Here is a 23611-nt window from a genome sequence, read left to right on the forward strand (position 1 = left end):
AATAAAGCCACAACAATTCTGCCTTTAAAGATTAACAATTGAAGCAAGCATACATATAGGAGATCCATGCTAAATCTGATTCCTAAGTTAAGCATAACAATGTAGCAGAAGATCGCAGGTATGGAAACTGCCATGGAAATCATAAATCCCAATGAGCTCATGACTTACAAGTTGATACTGTACTATCCTCAACAGAACCACAGTAACTCACATTGAAATCACCAATGAAGAAATCTTCAACCAATTAATACCATTTTGAAAAATCCAGAACTCATCAAGAAACATGTGCCCGCCATAACCAATATATAGAAATTTGTTGGCTCAATCCCGAAAACCAAACTAATCATAAAGGAAAGTAAATCTCGCAATAGATCCAAACCAAGCCTACAACCAGTCAGAAACATAACAACATCGAATTGGCTCTACACCTTTCAATCTATCCAGCATTTCAAAGGCAACAAAGAGAACAAAACGTAGTTCATCAAAGTCTAAACCACAATCTCCTATTTAAACCCTTTGGAAGGCACTAGGATCAAACACATCAGCAACAAGTGCCAGCATTTCAAACTATATATAAGAGGAACCCAAACTTGTAATCGGAAACCCACACATCAACTCAAACTAGAAAATGTCAACCCATATAATATCATATGTATAAATGTGTACGACCCAAAAGATAAAGTCAAAATTCAAGAACATCAAGACACTCTCATTTTTATCCTCAAAAATATCAACTCACATAATATCAGATGAATCAGTCTCTACTCCCCATGAGAGCAAGTTAGCATTCAAAATATCAAATCGTTATTTATCCACATAGTCCAATATCAGAGGAAGCCAATATCAATTTTTATCATCCTGTTAACTAACCACAACAACTAACCAAATTTATTAAAATCTCATAGGCACACTCAACCGTAAACTCTCTAGCACCCTATTTATAATCTGATCACCAACTATAATCATCAAACCTGTGAATATCATACATGACACGCACTATGTCACCATCAACGACAACCCAAATAATAGATCATCAAAATAGTTATCCATTAATAGATCATCAAAACAAATATCTAGTAATAGATCATCAGACAACCACATAACATTTACTCCCATATATCATTAGAAATCAACATATCACAATATCTGATCTCACAATATCCCTCAACCTCAAACCATTCTCAACAATGATCAAACATGGTAACTCTCCAATGACCAATTTTCATCGTATCGGGTACCCTAATATCCAAAAGATATGGGTATAAAAACTCTACTGGCTAAGTCAACAGGAATATGTAGGTATCATCCATTACCCAGCTAACAATAGCAGAGGTTGGTACATGCCTCCATCTCTTACTAGTAGTAACATAAGCTAAAACTACTGATGGTATGATATGAAAAATCATCAGATACTATAATCCTTGATGTCTATTAAGGTCAATCATGCTCAATGGCTAACCCATCACATATACTATGTGTTTCAACAACCAGACAGGTACTCAATAAAGAATGCTAATACATGTCACAAACTATAAAATTAAGCATCATACCTATATGTCGTCTGGAGATGTTCCATCGCTGTCCAGTCCCCAACTTCTGACCTCAAAATTCCGAACATGAAAATCACCGGAAATCCATATAAATTCGAAACGGAAATCCATAACATATACATAATGGAAAATCCGTGCAATCCAAAATAACTACCCAGTTTGACTCGCAAACTTGGGCTAACACAAAATATCCAGAATACTAAAAGCAGGTATCACACCCTGCTCTGATACCAATAAATTGGTATCAGATAAATCTCAAAAATCCAACACACGAAAATCAAACAAGTATCGCCAACTTTGGCGCTCTTATACCAAATAAAATGGTATCAGGTTATCCCAAATATCTCAAAATATGAAAATAAAGATCGTAAAACTTAAGCTCTGATACCACTAAAATTGTCACGCCCCGGAGGAGTCCCTGTCCGAGAAAATTTTGGCAGCATCTCCCCTGTACGGCGGACAATCTGAAACTTTTCTACATCCTCATATACCTCAGTCACATGCGGCTAGAATAAACAACAATAATAAATAGACAATCACCACGCAGTTAATATAATTCTCAGCCTCTGGCTGACACAACCACGCAGTAATAAGATGACTCGAAATCAACCCTACTCAACTACACTCGTAAAGCTCAAATCCGAAGAACTCACCTCTTCTGCCGTCCAGGCAGGCATGTAGTAGAATAAATCCAAATCATACCAAAAATCCATCAAACGATAAGAATTCATACAATATCCATAAGTAAAACAATACAAGACTAAAAACAAAGTCTGATAGAGAAACTAAGATAAAATAACAACTATAGACCAGCAAAGGACTAGCACTACGTGCAGATGGGGACTAGCGACTGGAACTGCTCCGGACAGCCTCAACCTGAAAAATATAACAATGGAGGCGGGGTGAGTCCAACACTCAGCAAGTACAACTGATATGCAAAATAAAGTAAATAACAGACAACACTAATCATGCGTACAGTCTCCTGAATACGAGAAGGATAAATGCAACTGGAACAAAAACAGGAGAAAATTGTACTAACCAGGATTAAGGTATAAAGGTAACTAGGTCATCAGACCGAGAGTGTCATAATCCTGTATGCATGTCAATCATATGCATCCAAATAAATACAGCAAGTAAATGCAGCAAACACAAACAATAAATGCATCATGCATATGATGTCAATGATATGGTCACCCCTGACTCCAATCAGCCATCTCACACACAATGGTGAGTCCGAGTGGGTAGGGCTGTGACAACCGTGCACTCTGACATCACTACCCCTGATGAGTGACCGAGTGGACGGGATGTTGTCGGAGTACACACATACTCCTACCCCGAAATAATAAATGGGGGAGCGCAATGCTCTCATCTCCAGGTACACGATGACGGGGAGGACTCTCTGCCGGCTACTACGCTGAGTCACACTACCCATGAGCGGATCAACGGAGCCAAACAAAGTCCAACTGCCTGCCAGCTACTATGCGGATGAATAAACCAGCGGAGCCAAACAGAGCAGAACCGTCTGCCGGCTACCACGCTGAGTCACCAGACCAACAGAGTCAAACAGCAGAACTGCCACACACCTGTCTGATATACCACTAACCTATGAGTGGTGGTGTGTACAGATACATGTAACTGGCGATGCACTCTCAATAATGGAGCAGACAATCGCACAGCATGTAATCATGCAAGATGATGCATGACACTAAACATGGCAATATCATGAATAGCATAGCAAGATCCATACATAAATAAAAGGTGTACCACAAGTCAATGTATCAGATGGAAGGTACACAAACAGATAGGGTATCAAATAAACCCCTAGGTCCTGAACATAATGTATCATATGGTTGGGTCACTACCTAAAGCATGTATGGTCACATAAATAATAACATGCAGTGCATAATAAGTAAACAAGCAACATGTAACAGATCATGTAGTGATCAACCGAAACAAATGGAAAACACAATCATGCTATATGTTAAACACATTGTTATGCATATCAAAATACATAAGTCAAAGTACCCGCCTCCAATAGGATAGTCCAATCTGGTCCAAATTACGACGTCGAGATGCTCGTCTCGCGTCAAAGTCCTGTAATACCAATAGACATACTTTTACTTAACTAAATTCTTATAATTAGTTAAACAAACTCTCCAACCCTAAATTAGAGCGAAAACCCTAATCAACACATAAACCTAAATCCATCTACACATGAACAACTATCTAACATAATTGAATCAACCCATGATCCATAGCATGTATAAAATGCTTAACTCCTTAACTTATTCCTCAGCCTTGTTGATTTCTGGAACAAGGGGTGCTGCTGGAAACCCTCCACTGCGGTGATCAAAAACCTAACAAAATGTATAGAATCAGATCCCAAATTCACGCTAGTAGCTTACCCTTGACCGGAGATGAAAGAAACCCACTGTGTAGGGGTGAACCAGGGTATCGACAACGACGTTGGGTCGAATCTGATGGCCCACGACAGTGCTAGGGAAGAGGCGACAGCGCTGCTCCTGTCCGGTGAGGGTAGCGGCTTCGGCAGGACTCAATGGCGGCCAACGGATTGTGCGCGGCGGCGAAGAGTGGCTGTGAGGCGACCAAGGCTCGGCGGCGGGCCAACGCTAGGGCACAGAGGCACATATGAGGCAGCACAGGGAGGAGCGGCACTGCTCCGGGCGACGCCAACCGCTTGCAAGGGCACCGGCTGCCGGCGCTGAAACTCTTGTGGCCAAGGATCCGCGTCGGAGTCGCGTCGGCCAGATGAGAAGGAGAGGGGAAATCGGTTCGGCGAGGAAGAAGACGAGAAGAGGAAGTGGTCGAGGGGTTTTTGTCGCGAGGGGGAGGAAGAACCGCCGCAGGCGACAGCGGTTAGGGCAAGCCGTCGGCGCGCGGGGAAAGAAGGGAGCGGCTCGGGTGCGCGAGGGAGGGAAGTGGAGGAATTAAGGAAAAGAGAAAATAAAATAAAAAGAAAAAGGAATTTAAGAAATAAACATTTCCTCGCTTAAATGGGTAGTCCAAATAGGCTTTTCCCGGGCCCTATTTTTATCCCCGTTAACTCGTCCATACGAGCTCCGAAAAATTTCCAAAAATTCTTGAAAATTCCCTTATTAATATTCGCCTATTTTCGATATTTTACACTTTCATCCTATCATGAAAACTTTGTATGCTATAGATTAAATTCTGAATTTTTATAAGTGTTGATTCTCTATTGTTTTGGAGGTTATGTGTCATGATGTTACACTTTAAAGTATTAGAAGATTAGCTACCATATTTCCCTAAATTCTTAGGTTTCAGATTTGACATCTATGGAGCTCTCGATTTCTTTTAGTTATAACTTATAACATGTGTGTTCTATCCATGATACACTTTAATGTATTAAAAGACTAGCTACCATGTTTTTCCTAAATTTTTTTAGGCTTTGTTTTTTGGGTATAGCATATGTGGTTCATCCATGTTGCACCTTGATGATATAGTCACCATGTTCTTTAATATAGGTTTCAGTTTGGGCACCTATGACTTTCGAATTTTGTAGTAACATGTGTGTTTAAATGGTTTGTAAAATTTGTAGATTTCATATTATGTAGGAATTATTTTCTTCACTATTTTTAGGGGTTAATAATCATGTTTTTACTTTACAACCATGCTTTGGTCCTTCTACCTGTTTCGATTAAAAGTTAGCAATTATGTTTTGATATCGTTACAATAGAAATTAGTTTCGGACTAGAGTTATTTGGATATGAAGTTAACCATGTTTTGATGTCTTAGTCATGCTTACGTAGTGATCATATTTATGTTTATGTACATATTTATGTCCATGCTTATGTAGGGATCAGGTTTGTGTTGTGTTCATGTTTGTGATTATGTCCATACTTATGAAGTGATCAAGTTTATGTTAGGTTCATGTTTATGGTTATGTCCATGCTCACGAAATGATCCCGTTTACATTTATGCACGTGTTTATATTTATGTTCCATGTTCGTGTAGTGATCATGATTATGCTTATGTACATGTTCAAGTGTAACTAGTGTGACCCTGGAGACCTATACCTGGGCCATGTACCTAGTTAAGTTCCGGGGGCCTACGACCGAAGAGTTTACCATTAGAATTAGTTATGTATGTATGGGTAAGATATATCTTGGCAAGTCGGAAAGCTTACCATAGAATTAGTTATGTATGTATAGGGAAGATATGCCTTGGCAAGCCGGGAAGCTTTCCAAGTGTTGATCCGGGGAAATCCTATACCTTGGGGAGCTTACCAAGCCGCAATCCAGGTACCATATATCACTTCCATTCCAAGATTCCAATGTGGGTACCTTTTGTCCGGGGAGCTTCGAGTGTTAATCCGGAGATCCCCTCCCAAGCAACTCACCTATGGGTGAGATATGGGTAGGGGTGTATGTTTCAAGGCTCAAATCCCTACCAATTATGGTAGGAGAAAGGGGGCGGGTAAGATATGTCTCAGGCAAGTCCGTAAAGCTTATCTAAGAAATCAGTTAACTTCAGATATGGGATGGTGGTATGATCCAAGGACTCGTGCCTGGGGAGTGCGTCAAACCATGAAGGCTTATGTTCATGCTTATGTTTATATATATATTTATGTTATGTATATTTATGCTCATGTCTATACTCTTACGTTCATATTCACGTTTATGTTCATATATGTTTATGTTTATGTTATGTATATTCATGCTCATGCATATGCTCTTACGTTCATGTTCACGTTTATGTTCATATATATTTATGCTTATATCTATGTATGTTCATGTGCATGTCTATGCTTATTCATGTGTATGTCCATACACGTAGTATATTTACATTTATATTTTAGTATGCATAAGCAATGAAAATACTTTAATATGAATAAAGATTTAGTTAGGCACGTCTCCTATTAAGATACATGAATATAGGAACTGTTTAATGCATAGTATAATTTGGATATACTGAATCTCTAGACTCATCTATTTTAACTATTTCACGTAATGAGACGAATGAGACAAGAGACGTCGACAAGTGAACAAATTCGGGATAATGACAGTACAACCCAAAGATCTTCTAGTTCAGTTTTCGTATTAGTTAGATGTTCATTTTTAGAATAAATTCTAGAATTATATGACCAGTACCTCATGTTCCATGTAGTTACTTGTGTTAAGAATTATTTGAGTAATTTAATTATATTAAGAGTATATTATGATTATAAGTGCAATTATTATTCGATCTAATATATAATATTTTTTTAAAAAAATAGTCAAGGATGTTCATACACTCTCTTCATTTGTGTATTTAACCTTTTTAACCTAAAGTTTTTGAATAATATACAAAAACCAACCGTGTTATTTGGTAAATCGTTGTTAAAACATTCAATTTCAAAATAACTTCAATCTAAAAATTAATTACTTAGTTTTGGATTAATATTAACGTAATTTATGTAACGAACTCAAAATATAATTAATTTGTTTTTATTATAAATTAACTCAAATTTTTTATTTGTGCAAAATGATTTTCTATTTTTACAAATGACGAAAGCGATCACGTGAGCCACTCCAAGGTTCAAACCGCCGTCAAAATGGTCCGTACCGATCGCTGCGGGGCGACGAGAAGATGAGAAAGGGTTCCACTCCGTTACATCCGCCGCCGCCGACGCCGCCCCTTCTTCTGGATCATGAACGCCACCATTCGAGCCGTCCTAGCTGGTCACCGCGCCTCTTCTTTCTTTCCGAACTCCGTCTCCTTTTTCCATTCCACCCCCGTCTTGGAGCGCAAGAGGAAGAACCACGGGCACGCTGTGAGTTCCGTTCAATGTCCTTTCCTCTTGTTGTATATTTTTTTTGTTAATGAGATTATGCAATTCCCTAATTTTTTTATTACAAAAAAGGTTGGATTGGGGGTTTCGTTGTTCTGTTCTACTGTGCTTCAAATGCTTGATGAAATGATTTCTCTACACCGCTTCGAAAACACATGAATGAGCTCGATTTACTATATTTTATTGAAATTAAGGATTTTTTCGATCAACAAGCTGGCTGAAGACTCCCGACCATACCAAACCAATCATGAATAGTGAACATTTCTCTTTGGGCAAAGTGAAAGCAGGAAAGAATGCAATCCCAACCATGTTTGGTTAGTCATATTAGAAAAATAAGTGGCCATCTGTTTCTTTCTTAGTACTTGCCGTTAAAGAACGTAGAGCACAATTAGGAATCCCTCATGTAGCTGTGCGAACATTCAGGAATCCCTCATGTAGCTGTGCGAGCATTTCAGGAATCCCTCAGGCTATGGAGTACACGCATGAAGTTCTAGTAGATTTACCAAATGATGATAAGATAGCCCCAAAAGAAGAATCGAGGAGGAGATTTGTTTTTTTTACCACCAAAAAATTTGCTATAAGGTTAAACCATTTAATCAACAGCAATGCCAATGTCAGATTACGGTGGAGTTAGATACAGATCTCTGATACTGAAAATAGTTCTCCAAGTAAAAGGTCAATTGCCATTTGGCTCCACCTGAGTCAAACATGCATGCTGGAGATAGATGTTTTTAACAACATGCCTAGGAGAGACACATAGTCAAGAAATACCACTTAGAAAGAGGTGGAGCCTTATCTTAAAATGGATAAGCACAAAAACTCCTAAAAAAAGTTCCTTCTAGTCTGTTTCATTTTATGAATGAACCAAGAAGGTATGAGAAAAACACTTAGCTAATATGAAGTTAAGGCAAATGAGAACACTGTTTTCTAAAACACGCCACCCACCTAATGGAAAAAGGACCTTCTGCCATAGCTCATATCTGCGGTTAATCTTGTTGATGATTCAATCTTTTTTTTTTTTTTTTAACGTCTAGATGATCCGATTCATTCCAAATAAATCAATTCAACTGATATACCTCAGCAACTTTGAGGGCTATAAATATAGAGAAAACATGCTTGCAAATGAGTTCCCTAGGACTCTCATAATGGGTGCTGAATATCTAAAGAAAGATGGATTATTTTTTCTATGTTACCACGTACAGTCTTAGATGATACTTATCTTGTATTGCAGAATATGTCTGACTACTCCCTCTGGTCAATTTATTTTGGAGGAAGAAAGTTGGATGATAAGAAGGGGAAGAAGAGAAGCATAAGGGAGGGAGAGAGGGAAGAAAGTTGTTTACTTTGATCTTGGGAAGGAGAAGAAGGGGAAAGGAAATGAAGAGTGACATGACTGAATAACCATATCCCACTTCTATTCCCATCTTGTAAACTGCTCAACCAACATTGCCGCTAAGTCTTTTTCCACCTCTCGTCACCTTATGTTATCACCAATTCCTCCATACACTAAGTCATTACCTTTTGCAATCATTATAGCCACCACATGCCGTGTGGACATAAATGTATCAAGCAGTGTTTGTCCCATTTATTTAGTATCTGCTAATTGGTTTAGACAAATTTTGATGTTGGCGTGTCAAGGTCTTGTGCAAGCTTCGACCTTTTATCTAGGCTTTGGATTGACATTGGTGGTTTTGTTTGCTCTTGATACCATTCATCTGTAGATATTGAATTGATTCAAATTTATGATAATTCTTTGGAGCACCTACTTCGAAATGCCTAACTTCAGTAGGCACTACTGCTTTTTGACATTCCAAAGCTAGTCCCTGCATATTCTATTTTAGAAATGAAGGAAACATGAAAAATAAGAAAAGTAGTATATTTTTCTCTAGTTCGAGTCTTAAGAGCCTGCAGGCTGAAATTCATTGCCCACGCTCCAAAGCTAGAGCAGAATAAATTTGGCACAGGAAGTTCAAACCTACTTTTTATTCATTATTTGATTTATTATGTTAAAAAGGAAATCAATATGATTACTCTTGCATATTTGTGGGTTCCATACTCTATGTAAAAGTTTGATTAGAAATTATTATTATTATTTATTTTTTGGCAGCACTAGGGGGACCGCTAAGGTAGCGGATCTACCTTTGATTAGAAATTTTTTACTGCTGTAGCTTATTACTGTTATTTCAGAGAATTTTTTATGTTATTATTTTTGTTCTTTGCATCTTGGTTTCTAACTAAGTTACATATTCAGCGATTCAATTTCTATGCAAAACAGAAGAGAAATATGGAATCTAAAAGGAAATTAGTTTCTAATCTCTCACAGTACGCTGAACACCTCACTCAGGTAAAATTTCAGTAGCAGTTTTCTGCTTTCTCAATCAGCTTGTTGTATTGCAATGGAAGGAATCGGAGTTGAGATGAAAATGATTAGGGGAGATGGGTGTCATTCTCGGTGTGTTTATTACATCTTGAGAAATACCTAGGTTAACCAGGCATCTTAGGTAGTTAGTAGGATTGAATTACTTGCTGATTCTTACTGGGATTTCCTTTTCTATTTTACAATGAAGAAATTAGCTTCTTTCTACATGCTTTTCCTTCAAACGCCTCACGAAGATATAATTTCATTCTCTCATATTGATGATATCGTTTCAAACTATAATATTCTTTTTATTCTCTTCTACTTGCCTTGAGATTACAGAGGTGGAGAGCTGAGGATGAGGAATCATTTCATGAAATACCCTGGTTTAGAAGACACTTCTGGGCCAGAGAAGCTAGGAAGAATAGCTTTCGTGAAGCTCACTGGAGATCTTATAGGAATAAGAGTACGGTTCTTCATGTGTCATCTTTCACAATCTTTAATGTGGATATTTAATTTCAGTGAAGAATCAATCATTAGTATGACATACTGACGTGTTAAATTACGAATTTCATTACCTTGATTCACACATGATGTCAAAGTGGTATGGAGATCCGACTTTTATCTTGTCTTTTCTCATGATTATGAGCTTCAAAAGTATAGCAATATGTATAGGTTTTAGACTTCAGCTATATACTACTATAAAGGAGAGCATGTAAGAATCGTTTGTTTATCTCATGCTTTGTTATTTTAAATGTAAGTGATTTATAACTGATATGATGTAAATTTATAGGGAATGGAGCATTTGAAATTTGTCCAAGTGATGATGATGACATCGAAACCATATTTGGCTTTGCATATGGAGGGGCACAGTTCTCTGATTCGTCATTTAATAATTCTGAACATTTTCAGCAGAGTTCTTCTGGCAGTACTTGCCATAACAGCTCTAGGAATTGGACATATGAAACAGAGGATGAAACTGATGCTGATGCTTCTGTTCAACAAAGTTTTGCTGGTGAAAGATTGGCTCTTGGGTTAAAGGCAACTGGACCTCTAAAGTTAAAAGAAGTTAAAAATGCGTAAGTTTTACAGGTGTTTATAATCAAATCTTGTGTAACCATACTCTTGGTCTATGTTATCACCAGTATAGTTATCCCTTATCCACTCAACATGCCGCATCTATTATCAACATATCTACATTTCTCTTTGGGTCCACCATAATTCCTTGTAGCCGACATTTTATCAAACTGTGCCATCACTTTTTTGCAGCCCAACAAGCATTTTCAAACTAAGCATAAAAACTAATGCTTTGTGTACTTGAAGGAAGAGACAGGAAAGGGAAGGGGAAAAAGGAGAGGGAGAGAAAGAGAGGGAATTTTAGAAGTTGTCTACTTGATGAAGGAATAAAAAGAAAGAACAGAATGTGTAATGGAAAATTATGTTATGATCCCAATCTTTTTTTTTTATTTCTATTTCTAATCTCATATATCCATCTAATAAATAACTCTTTGTACCAGCTGCTTTCTAATTTCCCAACATTGTGATGCATAAAGAATCATGGGTCTTGCTATACTCAAAATTCCCCATTTAGAATGGCAGGCCAATGACAATCACACAAGATTCCAAAGTTCATCTCCATTCTAACCACCCATTTTTTGTATAATAATGTCATCAATATTTGCTTGTCGAAAATAAATCATCGTAACTTAAATGTTTTACTTATAAGAAATTATTTTTCATGTATTTAGTTTTAATTCTTCTTAAACATTAGTTTCTATTTTTTCTGTAATTCAGGATTGTAATTTCTTTGTTTTTATAGTCTCACCGTTGACATCATGTGACCTGTTCACTGAATTTAGCTACACAAATAACAGAGTGAACATTGAAAATATATAGCTCTTTACATCATGTAACACAAACAAAGGGCTAAACAGAAAAGGAAAAATAATGTACCGTGACTTGTGATGCTAATTTCTCTGAATTTATCTACACAAATATTCGTGCATATTGAAAATCGTATTTGTTGTTGATTAATAGTCTCTTTTGTTCCTTTTACATGAAAAGTCCACGACATTAAAAATTTCTGTTTTTATTATTTCTCAACAGATATAGAAGTTGTGCTCTAAAATGGCATCCAGATCGACACCAAGGGTCATCAAAGGTAGCCTTATATTGCTTCTCTCTTTTTATGTATTTCTGTTGAAAAACCACTGCTTTTTCTAAACTTGTTTTGGGATTTATTAGTGTCACAAGTAGAATATGATTGTGGTGAACACGGTTGAATCTGTCAATCAACACGGTTGAAATCTAAAAGACAGACACAATTACAAAGGAAAATTACAGGGAGTCTAAAGCATGAAATATGCATATATATCATTCGATGGAATAATTGGTTGCTCTTGATAAGTGGAAACTAGCATAGTTAACTATTCCAAACTGCTAATCTCTATGTTCTTTGTTTATTATACTTCCCTTCCGTATCTGGCTATGTTTCTATCTGCCTAAACTGTGATTGTGGAGCAACGAGGAACGATTTTGACCGGATGTTAATCTAATGCATGAACAGATAGCAGCAGAGGAGAAATTCAAATGCTGCTCTGCTGCATACCAAACGCTATGTGACAAGTTAGCTATGAGGTAATGGGAGGGCAGAGATCATGATAACCATGGTGATTCCTCATCCTTGTACTATTCAACAATTTTTCTGCAGTATCGGCCAAAGCAGTTCAGATGCAGGCGAAGTGATTCCTCTACATTTGATGAATTATTTATGGAACAACAATAATATTTTAGCCATGGTTTTTGAATTGTTTGATCAGTTCCTTGTTTCATCCAAGAGGGAAAAAATAGAAATCTTTTCTTGGAAGTCCATTTTCGTGTTTCAAGTGCAGGGGATCCATTTAATCTGAAGAGTCAAACTCATCATTCAATCTAACCATATCAATGAGATAGAGATTAACTATTCTCATATGGGTTGATGAGTCAGTCTGAACCCGTATTTTCGGAGCATACTGTCGATAAAATAATTTGGATCGCTTTACTCCTTTTTATTCTATTTTTATGAAACTGCTGATGCTACTTCAATCACAAAGGAAAATCATGGTCGGCCAAGGAAAAATATTCTTCCCTGACTACATGAAGATGATCTAAAGCTACTTGGTATCTCTACACTTGAACTATTTGGGGCTGGCAAAGGTTTGTGGCAAATCTTTAGGTTATTTGATTCTTGGTCTCTTATATTTAAATCTCCAAATATGGTTTTTTTTTTTAAAAAAAAATCTCCATATAAACATATATCTATCTACTTGATTGGCAGATTTGTGAATCAAAGAACTTAAAGCTTGCCACTTTCCAACGCTACGCAAAGGCGTATATCAAGGTAAGCACTCAAGTATCTATTCCAATACCACCGCAAATTATAATCCTATAGAATACAGACTGAAAAAGAAAAATACAAATATAATAAATAAATTTATTCATAGCGAATTTATATGTTTGAAGGAAGACTAGGATGAATTTAAGGATCGGCAAGGCAAATATAACTTATTGTCTCAAATTTTGTGGCAATGGTCTAAACTAGATCAAATTAGAGAGCCACATTGCAACTTCTTTGTGTATAATGATACGTCTATTAATTGTATTATTAAAGAGACTCGAGTAAAATGAGACTTATTCTCCTTTGAATTAATATCTAAAAAAAAATATAGAACCATCACATTAGCTCTCTTGTGCCGTCCACTATCATTAGGAGGGAGGTAATGCAGGAAATCCTATGTGGCAAGTACCTAGGCAGTGCTCTACATAAGCGGTGAAACCCTCTACTGAGTTTTGATTTCCGATCACTATAGTTTTATTTCAAATACTTACCATTAAACTATACTATGAGGGCGTAGAATTAATATCGTGTAGTTATAAACACTTGTGACACTTATCCATTCATTCAATAATTATCAAATGATTAACTAAATGTGCATGTGACAAGGTGGGTCCCCTCGGATGGATCTAATGGCTAGCGCATAAGATGCTGTCATTATGAAGCCTGGGGTTTGAATCTCGACAAAGTTGAAGTAAATGTCTCTTTTATGTGCTAGTCACTATTCCAAAGGCTACTAGTCGTCCGTGATTTTCCTCCTCCATGTTGGCCCTGGGACAGGGGCGCTGGGAGCGAGCGTATTTACCTTTTGTCACCATGTAACAAGGTGGGATTAGATCAATCATCCCAGACTCGATGTTATCCAGTCTGATTAATCATTTTTATCGTTGGGGCTATGGTGTAGTGGTTGGGTATCCATGCAGTCATGATTCGATTTCAAGTTATGGTTATTTGTAAGAATTTTTTCTTCAAATGGAACGCGTAACTAAAGAATACTGGGCTTCTGGAATACTCATCGTAAGCACTTTCTGATTTGTTCTGATGGTTGGTGTAAAAATTTCGTAAAACACTAATCAATGAGACTAATTGAGTTTATCATTTTGAAGATGACATAATTAACTTTTGGGAGTAGTAGCAGCAGCTTTGACATTGGTAATGAAGTGTGGACTAGAACATGGAGCAAATAGATAGATGATATTCATCAACGGGCAAGGATGGGAGTTATGGCTGTGGCAAATAATCTTTCTATCTAGGGGATTATTCAATACCTAATTTATAGTCTTTCATCTCACCATAGGGTTGATGATGAGTTACGTTTGGTGTGAGCGTTATCATGATGGTAAAAGGTGAATACGTTTATCTCCAGCGCTCTCATCAACTCGTCCTAGGATCAATATGAAGGAGGTAAATCACGAGCGGCTACTAGCCTTGGGAATAGTGATTAACACATAAGGGAGGTATTTACGTCGATTATGTTAAAATTTGAATCTCAGACCTTATGATGATAACATTTCATGTATTAATCATTACATCATCCCGAAGGGATTGATGTGAGCCTTACCATACTTCTACATCAAATAGAAGTAAGGTCATGTGTAGGGGTACACCGAATAAATTTGTTTTTTATATAAATTGAATCAATCAAATTTTATCATTAAAGACAAACTGAATTAATTTAATATGATTAATTCTTTTGATTATTAAATTAATCAAATTTTTTATATATGCAACATCTCAATTGTACTAGTGTTTTTTTGAATTTCTGGACTAGTCAATTGTTAAATAACTTGAGATTTATTTTTTTTTTAAAAAAATAACCAAATTGAATTTATGAAATAAATTAATTCGGTAGATTGTTTTGATTCGGTCAATTAATTTGATCTAATTGAGATTTTATTCACCCCCGTAGATACGACACAAACATGAACATAAGAGAAGAACCACAAGCATAAACTCAAAAAGGGGAAAGGCACCCAAAGATCGATTGATCAAAAGGAAAAGAGAGGGGATGGGGTGGCGGTGGAGGCCACCAAGCAGATCAAAAGGGCGTGGGGCCAACTGGCCAAACCACCCCACCTCGCTGGTCCTATTACTTTACGCCACATTTTATTTTTTTTATTTTTTTTCAGTGCTGCTTGTCGGCGAGGTATTCTGCACATCAAGGAAATGTACCGGCTTGATACTCAGTCGGCTTGATACCGGCTTAACCTGGGTTGGCTTGAATCGTGCCGAACACAATCTGTGATAAGAGTTGTTCATTGGTAAGAGCTTATTTATATCAATTCAATTTAATACAAAGTGAATTAAATAAATAAATAAATTTGAGCAATTTTTTACACTAAATGAATAAGTTTGAACGCAGCTCATTGATATTGTGAACCCTCGGTAACAGACAAAGTTTGATTTTTTTTTTTTTCTTCCCTTCTTAATCATGCGTTCTAGTCCAAATAATCCAAAATCATCATCACCACTTTTAATCTCGTCAGACAGTAGTAGAACCATCCATCTCCAGCCCATACTTTGAGAAAAGGGCAGCTATATTTAATCCAAGTAATCCAAAGTTGAAGACCCATTGGAGACCCTCAATCTCTAAAAAGAGAGAGAGAGAAGAAGCAGCAGCCACTGTTGCACCATCGCCATCTGCAAAGTAAAAGACAAAAGCAAACTCAGGCACAAAAGCCAAGAAGAGCTTCTCTTGAACGCTGACAAGAATCCATACTAAACAAGCCTCCTCGTTAACTTCCTCACTATAAAAGCCATGGAGGGAGGGCTTTCCCACCTTCCCCTTCATTTCTTTCTCCCTCCTTCAAGGTCTCTAGCTCCCTCTTTTAGCGTAGATTAATCTTGTCTAGTAAATTCTTGTGTGTGTATATATATATATATATTACAATATGATGATCATGATTTCAGGTTGTGAATTCTGATATAGATATATCTCAAGGTCGGAGGGAAATTGAACTGATGGCACCAATGAGCTTGCCTCCTGGTTTCCGGTTTCATCCGACCGACGAAGAGCTCATCGTGTACTACTTGAAGAGGAAGATCAATGGTCGCAGGATCGAGCTCGATATCATCCCCGAGGTCGACCTCTACAAGTGCGAACCATGGGATCTACCAGGTATATATATTTGATCTTAAATAGTTGTCCTCTTTTATTATTGTATAATACACTTCTTCTTGTGTTTCTTATGTTGCACTTCATCCTCCTTATCACTTGATTCCTACATTACTTGGGGATGGAGCCTTACATTTCAATTCTAGCTTTATCAACATGGAAGATTCCTTAATTAGGGGGCAATGCAAACCATAAATTATAATTAATTATGTTGATTTCGATGAGATTCTAGCTTGTTTTATGTCCTAATTGAGTTCAAAGTGAAAAAGAAGATAATATTTTCTCTCATCAAAGGGTGGTGATTAAAGATCACCTATACTAAAAGTAGCCTTGAAACTAGAGTATTTTAACTAAAGTTAAAGATTAATTAATTATTTGGGTTAACCTTGTTTGTATTGGTAAAACCCTAAGACATATAGATATAAAGAGAGATGAAGAACTAATCCTATAGGTCAAAAGGTTGTCTAGGGTTTGATGGAAGAATATTGTCATATATGGTCCACATGACAAGATAGAATATCCTTTGGAAGTACATAAAGCTTCTTGAAAATACTATCATATCTAGGGTTTGATGATGGAAGATTCGCCATGGTCCACATAAGAAAAATATATAGAAATTAAAAATGAATCCTATGCTCATTGCATTAGTCCTTTAATTAGTTATCTTCTGTGATGCTCATTGATTCTTGTAATTCGTCTCAGAGAAGTCTTTTTTACCGAGCAAGGATCTCGAGTGGTACTTCTTTAGCCCGCGAGATCGCAAGTACCCGAACGGATCGAGGACAAACCGAGCCACTCAAGCCGGGTACTGGAAGGCCACTGGAAAAGATCGAAAGGTGAATTCGCAGCACCGCGCTGTCGGGATGAAGAAAACACTTGTCTACTACGGTGGTCGAGCTCCACATGGCTCACGGACCCATTGGGTCATGCATGAGTATCGGCTCGACGAGATGGAATGCGAGAATGCTGCCGCAGGTTTGCAGGTACATGAATTCACCATGGAACATTGCAATTAGGGTTCTTCATATATACTGATCGAGTTTTGTGGTTTTAAACTTAATTCGTGTGAACTAATTAGGATGCATATGCTCTATGCCGCGTGTTCAAGAAGACCGAGCCGGGCCCGAAGATCATAGAGCACTATGGTGTTTCTCATGCTCATACTCATACTCATTCTCAATGGATGACCAAGGATCATCATCCAACAACAACAACAACAATCTCTGCGGATATACGAGAGAGTGACGAGGATGATTTTGAGGGTTTTGGCATAATTAGTCCATTTCAAAGTGGCGCTTGCTCATCAAACATAATGATGCAGCAGCAATATTGTCTAGCACAAGATCCACGAATTGATTCATGGAATTCCCCGGAATGCTTCTCTTATACTCCATCAAGGCTTCAGGTCGAGGACTTCCCTCACTTCGACTTTGAGGGAAGTAACAACAACGACAACAACAATAACAATGACAACACATTAGAAGAGATCTCCTTGTCGATCGCCTCGGAGCTGGTCTCTAACTACACTGATGATCACTTTTGGCTCGGATCTAATTATTCTCATCTCGATGAATTCACGTCCCTGTTGGAAAGCAACGAAGGTGCTGATGATCAGCTATGTCAAAGAAGTGAGCTCATGGGAAGTACCTTGCACTGCGATTCAACGGAGCTTGTGGAAGATGAGATCAAAAGTACACCACTGCAAACCGCATTAATTCCGACCTATGGATCATTCGGAGAGGTTGAAGATCAAGAAGGTATATATCTATACTTCAAAGCCACCACCATATTAATTTCAGAAAGTTGATCCTTGTGATTCTTAGGGCATCTCCGATGATTAGACGTGGGGGTGCAAATGAGTCAAGATGTTCATAAACCACTCGATCAAAATTCGATTCAAGTTCGAAGTTAACCGAGCTCGAACTGGCTTGATTATAAATCGAGCTCAACTCAAGCTCGATGGCTCGTCGAGTCAAATGAGCCAATAATAATATATATTTTTATAATATATAATATATTAATTTATTTATTAAAAAAAAATTGAACTTGAGCCTATAATTAAATATCGAGCTCGAGCTTAACTCTACAAGCTCAAGTGAGCTCGAGGTCGAGTCAATCCAATATAAATCAAGTCGAGTCGAGCTTGAACCTAGGTTGACTTGAGCTCAGCTCGACTTGACACATTTACCGTGTTAGTTAAAATTCTAAATGAATTTTTTTGTAATTTTGAATATATCACATCATATATAAAAATATGTTACTCTCCTCGTAATTAATAAAAAAAAAATCTCCCTATAAATTTCAAACCTAAATTTAAATTTTCAAAACTACTCTTAAATAAAAACCTTAAACTTCATGCTATCGTAGGTTTTTTTTTTGTTTAGCTTTTTATATGAGAAACCTCTTCAAAAATTTTACATTGGAGATGCTCTTATTTGCTCACTTGCTTACGTTGCTCTGCAAGCTTGACAGGTGAGGAAGATCATTCCGCCGGAACCAAGCCGGTGTTTGGCGTGGAGTTCCGGCGAGGGCTGCTTGTGTCAAGCGTGGCCAGGTGCGACACTTTCTTCCACCGAGTGGAGCCGACGAAGAAGGTCAGCTTCCATTTGAGTGGTCAGGTTGAAGAAGAAGAAGAAGGAGGAGGAGGAGGAGAGGCGAGATCGAGCGTCGTCGACGGTGGCAGAGTCTCCTCGTTCTTCAACAAGTTTAAGGCGTTTGTGTGGGAGAAGTTTGTGGGGAGTTGGTCGACCATGAATTGCGGAATGTTTTTTCGCGGGAACTTGCCCTTGCTCGCGTTTGCTCTCTCTCCCTGCAGCGCTGCGTGCGAGATCGAGTGACTGCGTCATGCGATAGTTCGTTGTTGTTCTATTTGTATCGTGTAGAAAGATTCATACTGATTCACGAGGATATTCTTGTGGAATACCCTAATTTTATGTAAGATATTGTTGTCGAGCAGATTATATATGTAATTTAGCTCATTGAGCTTTAATCGAGGGGGTTTGTGTTTCTGTGGGTCGAAATGGACGGCGAAGGCAGCGGTGCTCCAGTAGGCCGCCGTGGTATGCAGCATGAAAATTAAAGGCGATCGACGTGGCGTCGCGCTCCGAGGGTTTTATCCACAGGCATTGATGCCTTTGGATCTGAAAAATATTATTATTATTATTGATAGTTTTTATTTTAATTTTTAAAATTTTGAGTTCTTTTTTCCTTTAGTATATTTTTGATAATTTTTTTATATTTTTATATTTTAAGTTCGTCTATAAAATGTTTAGGAATATCATTCTATTAAAACAATTTTCTTTTTTTAAGATATGTCTTTTCGTTCTTTAAAAGTTAGAAATTGTGATGGATAAGATTTCTTTTCATTATTTATGTCTTAGGATCTCTATAAATATCTATTTAACTTAATTATCTGAAAATTTATCCTTTCGTTTTAAAAAAAATATTATATAATTCTTTTTTTTAAGAAGAAATTTAGAGGGTAATGGTTATCTCTTCTCAAATCTCCTTTTTATTCCCGTGGGATAATCGACACTGTAAAAAAAATGGTCATTTTACGATGAATTTTAAAAAAAAAAATCATCACAATTAATTTGTGTTGAAGTCTGCGACGAAAAAATGTTTGTCGCAAATATACCGTCACCAAATTTTATGACAATAATGTAAATTTGTCAAAAAATTTACAATGAATATTTTTTTATTGTAAAATTCATTACAAATTTATAACATAAACGTAAATTTCATGATCTTAAATCTGTGATGAAAAGGGATATTCATCGCAAAATCCGCTCCGCATGATTTTTTCGTCGCAAAATTTGTTGTAAATTTGCTTAAAAAAATTCGTTGATAAATTTCATGATCTCAAAACTGCAATGAAAAAAAATATTTATCACAAAATCTGTGATGAATGATTTTTTTTGTCACAAAATTCGTTGTCATTTTGCAACGGAAAAGAATTTATTACGGAATTTCATAATCCCAAATCTACAACAAAAAGGGATATTCGTCGTAATTGTGCGACGAACAAACATTCGTCACAGATTTGGGATGAATAAAAAGTCATCATAAATTTGTAAATTCGGAAAATCTACGAGATAAATTGTTTTCATCGCTGTAGTTGTTGCAAAATTGCGTGGGGAAAAAATATAGACTGTAACGTAATCTATTTTTCATTGTAGAATCTGCTACGAAATCAGTTGTTTGTCGCATAATCGACGAAGAAACATAGATTTCATCGCAAATTCTGTGATGAAAAACTTTTTCATTACAGATTTGTGATACACGGTATAAAATTATGATAAGTTTGTGACGAACTGTTTCATCGCAAAATTTGTCACAAAATGTAAAAAAATTTCACGTCCCCTACCCATTTGTGCATTTTTTTCATATATACAATTCATGTAAACACAACAATAATAGTACAACACATCTTACGTAACAATTAAACAATCCAACACATCCTACACAACAATAAACAATCCAACACATCCTACACAACAATAAACAATCCAACACATCCTATATACACAATTCATCCAAACAAGTCATATTCATATTCAATCCAACACAATTCATGCAAGTCTATATGCAAAATGAAATCATACAAAACAAACATATTCATACAAGAGATCCATCAATAGTTCAACAAGTTTCATACTAAACAGTATCAAAAGGACGAAAAGATACAAACATAAACCATCGTCCTCTGTTGACTCGACGACACACTTCTTTCTCCTTCCAGTTTTCTTCTTTTCCTGCGTCAGAAAATACACAAATTAAAAGTATCATTTATATCTAACTTATCAATTGTATTTATGTGTCAACAAACAAAACTTAAAATATCAACATAACGTATCACTTGTATATATGTGTTTTGATACATAAACAAAAGTTAATCTTATGATTATGGTAAGATGTAATCAAAGTTCTGACCTTATATGATAAAAGATGTCATTCATCTTTAATTGCATGAAAGATATATATACATGAAACTTAAAACTAAGTATAACAACAAATAAAAAATGTACAAGTCATGTAATAAAAAATACATATATCAAATTCTCCATGACATATAATAAAATTATCGAACCATATAGCTAACATTGCATGAATTAGTAATAGGCAAATCATAAACATGCAAAACATGGCATGACATACAAAGTACCAAGGTAAGATTAAACCATAAAAGCAACTGTAATATGGCATGACATTCAAAACAATCTTAACACAAAACTTAATATATAAAGATTTACTTCCTCGGACATGGATTTACAATTGCCACCACCATCCTTGCCCGTGCAAAACTTGTTCGAAACAAATTAACAGTGTTGGATTGTAGAGACACTAGATTAAAAATTGTTGAGTCTAAGTTAGGTAGTTTTTTGTGGCATCTAACTAAGCAATTTAGTTTGAAGAGGTTTCTAGAATTAGTGTGAGACATTCTCTTATTCCACAGCCAGATTTCTTCTTTTTGTGTCAAGTGACACTTAAGTGAGGAGTTGTCTAGGTTAATTGTATAAATATTATTATTTCTATGCCCTTTTAATTTTATTTTGGGGTATTTTATATGTTTAATTAAGCATTTAGTGGATGTAAACCTAACCTATATTCTGAGTCACCCAATTGACTAATACTGAGTAAGTTAAATTTGAAATTTTTAATAAGAAGTGTTTTATTAATAATGAAATTAGATTCTATTTCAATGGTACTTATTCTAATTACCTTTAGTTTGTCATTATTTCCAAAGGTAACTTTCCTAATTTTTTGAAGGTTAATTTTGGGAGCATTGTTTGATCCTTGGTCATGTGTCGGGAGCAACCACTATCCAATATCCATTTAGATTCCTAAAAAAAATTAGGAGAAAAATCTTCAGCTCAAGTGTAAACTTGTTATTTTGATTTTAATTCATCTTAATTTAACTTAATTTTAATTTAATTTTCATTTATTTTTATTTTATTTTAATTTCATTTAACTTAATTTTAATTTATTTTAATTTAATTTAATTTAATTTTAATTTCATTAAATTTTAATTTAATTTTACTTTCATTTAATTTTAATTTTAATTTTATTTAACTTAATTTTAATTTAATTTAATTTTTATTTTATTTTTATTTAATTTAATTTAATTTTATTTTATTTTATTTAAAATGTTTCTTATTCATCTCACACAATCTAAGTTTTCAGATAAGGGATTCTATGGGTTTGTGAGATAAGTTAGGTTGAATTTCAAGGTTTGGTTTAACTTGTGTTAGATTTAAGTTTAGCTTTGAGTTCAACAAATGGACATTCTTTGAATAAACTTTTAAGCTGTCGTGAGTCACCTGGACATCATTAGAGTAACCATACCATTAAAATTTTTCAAATAGTCCTGCCCACTAAACTTAGTACAAAATTTTGGCCTAACCAGCTAGGATTAGTAAGAGGTAGCTTAAGTTAGTTCCACTAAGCTAATTGCATCAAGTCAAAGTCATATCTTCCTAGACATGCATAGATAGAGTTTTTCTAACCTACTATCATCCAAAACTTCTCTAATGTTATTTGTCAGGTTAAACTTTTATCCCAATTTAAGCTTAGTCATAATTATCTAGCCGGGTAAATTATTATTTTTGGAGGTGCCAACTAATTTGGTGTCTCCCCCTAAATTATTGAACTTGAGTTTAAGTTATATGTTTATGTTGATTATTTTTATAGTTATAATAGACTTGATTGTAACTTGAAATTAAATTAACTTTGTAGTTATTTGATTTAGATTTAGTTTTGTTGGTGCAATATCCCTCAGGTCAAGATTGACCTGGTTGACCAAGCTTGAGTCTTAGTTTGGGTTTCAATGTTTGACAATACAAGACTTCGATGATATGGACAAATGCAGGTGCAGTTATTCATTTGGGGAGATTGTTTGGTGCAATTCCCTTCTGATCAGAGTCTGATCAGGTTGATTGAAGAAGAGTCACGTAGGTCAAGGTTGACAACATACTTGACTGAGAAGTCCTAACTAGGATGCCAGACAGAAGAAAAATCCTGGTAAGTGAAGCCAGGTGAAAGACCTACTGAGTGAAGCTAGGCAGAAGGAAAATCCTAGTGAGTGAAGCTAGGTGAAAGTCCTGGTGAGTGAAGCTAGGCAGAAGAAAATCCTGGTGAGTGAAGCCAGGTGAAAGACCTAGTGAGTGAAGCTAGGCAAAAGGAAAATCCTAGTGAGTGAAGCTAGGTGAAAGTCCTGGTGAGTGAAGCCAGGCAGAAGAAAATCCTGGTGAGTGAAGCCAGGTGAAAATCCTAGTGAGTGAAGCTAGGTAAAAGACCTGGCGAGTGAAGCCAGGCAGAAGAGAAGTCCTAGTGAGTGAAGCTATGCAAAAGGGAAGTCATGGTGAATGAAGTCAGGCACAGGAAAATCCAGATGGGTCAAGGTTGACCA

General features: G+C 36.2%; 2 protein-coding genes across 6 annotated transcripts; both read left to right on the plus strand.

Moving 5' to 3' along the window:
• Positions 1–7088: 7088 nt before the first annotated feature.
• Positions 7089–12765, plus strand: LOC122016132. The gene is made up of 6 exons (XM_042573341.1): positions 7089–7341; positions 9611–9703; positions 10058–10181; positions 10509–10794; positions 11822–11876; positions 12282–12765. Exons 1-6 carry the CDS (start codon positions 7219–7221, stop codon positions 12354–12356), a joined length of 756 nt encoding a protein of 251 aa, XP_042429275.1. The 5' UTR covers positions 7089–7218; the 3' UTR covers positions 12357–12765.
• Positions 12766–12777: 12 nt separating this feature from the next.
• Positions 12778–19192, plus strand: LOC122016131 (NAC domain-containing protein 86-like). Of its 5 annotated transcripts, none has more exons than XM_042573335.1 (8): positions 12778–12910; positions 13032–13094; positions 14998–15349; positions 15575–15899; positions 15999–16206; positions 16906–17186; positions 17282–17960; positions 18676–19192. In XM_042573335.1, the coding sequence occupies exons 5-8, from the start codon at positions 16050–16052 to the stop codon at positions 19038–19040; spliced, it is 1482 nt and encodes a 493-aa protein (XP_042429269.1). In that variant the 5' UTR covers positions 12778–12910; positions 13032–13094; positions 14998–15349; positions 15575–15899; positions 15999–16049; the 3' UTR covers positions 19041–19192. The 5 variants fall into 5 exon arrangements, with proteins under 5 accessions (XP_042429269.1, XP_042429273.1, XP_042429274.1 ...); XM_042573339.1 differs by having other exon boundaries at positions 15218–15349; XM_042573340.1 differs by having other exon boundaries at positions 18668–18803.
• The last annotated feature ends 4419 nt before the right edge of the window (positions 19193–23611 follow it).

The sequence above is a fragment of the Zingiber officinale genome, chromosome 8B (assembly GCF_018446385.1).
Source record: "Zingiber officinale cultivar Zhangliang chromosome 8B, Zo_v1.1, whole genome shotgun sequence".
Taxonomy (NCBI): domain Eukaryota; kingdom Viridiplantae; phylum Streptophyta; class Magnoliopsida; order Zingiberales; family Zingiberaceae; genus Zingiber; species Zingiber officinale.

Excerpts from the sequence above, each read along its gene's own strand:
- LOC122016132 (XM_042573341.1), top strand. The coding sequence starts at position 7,219 with ATGAACGCCACCATTCGAGCCGTCCTAGCTGGTCACCGCGCCTCTTCT. Across the intron at positions 9,704-10,057 it reads ACGCTGAACACCTCACTCAG|AGGTGGAGAGCTGAGGATGA; the intron begins GTAAAATTTCAG and ends TTGAGATTACAG. Across the intron at positions 10,182-10,508 it reads GAGATCTTATAGGAATAAGA|GGAATGGAGCATTTGAAATT; the intron begins GTACGGTTCTTC and ends GTAAATTTATAG.
- LOC122016131 (XM_042573335.1), top strand. The coding sequence starts at position 16,050 with ATGGCACCAATGAGCTTGCCTCCTGGTTTCCGGTTTCATCCGACCGAC. Across the intron at positions 16,207-16,905 it reads CGAACCATGGGATCTACCAG|AGAAGTCTTTTTTACCGAGC; the intron begins GTATATATATTT and ends AATTCGTCTCAG. Across the intron at positions 17,961-18,675 it reads AGAGGTTGAAGATCAAGAAG|GTGAGGAAGATCATTCCGCC; the intron begins GTATATATCTAT and ends CAAGCTTGACAG.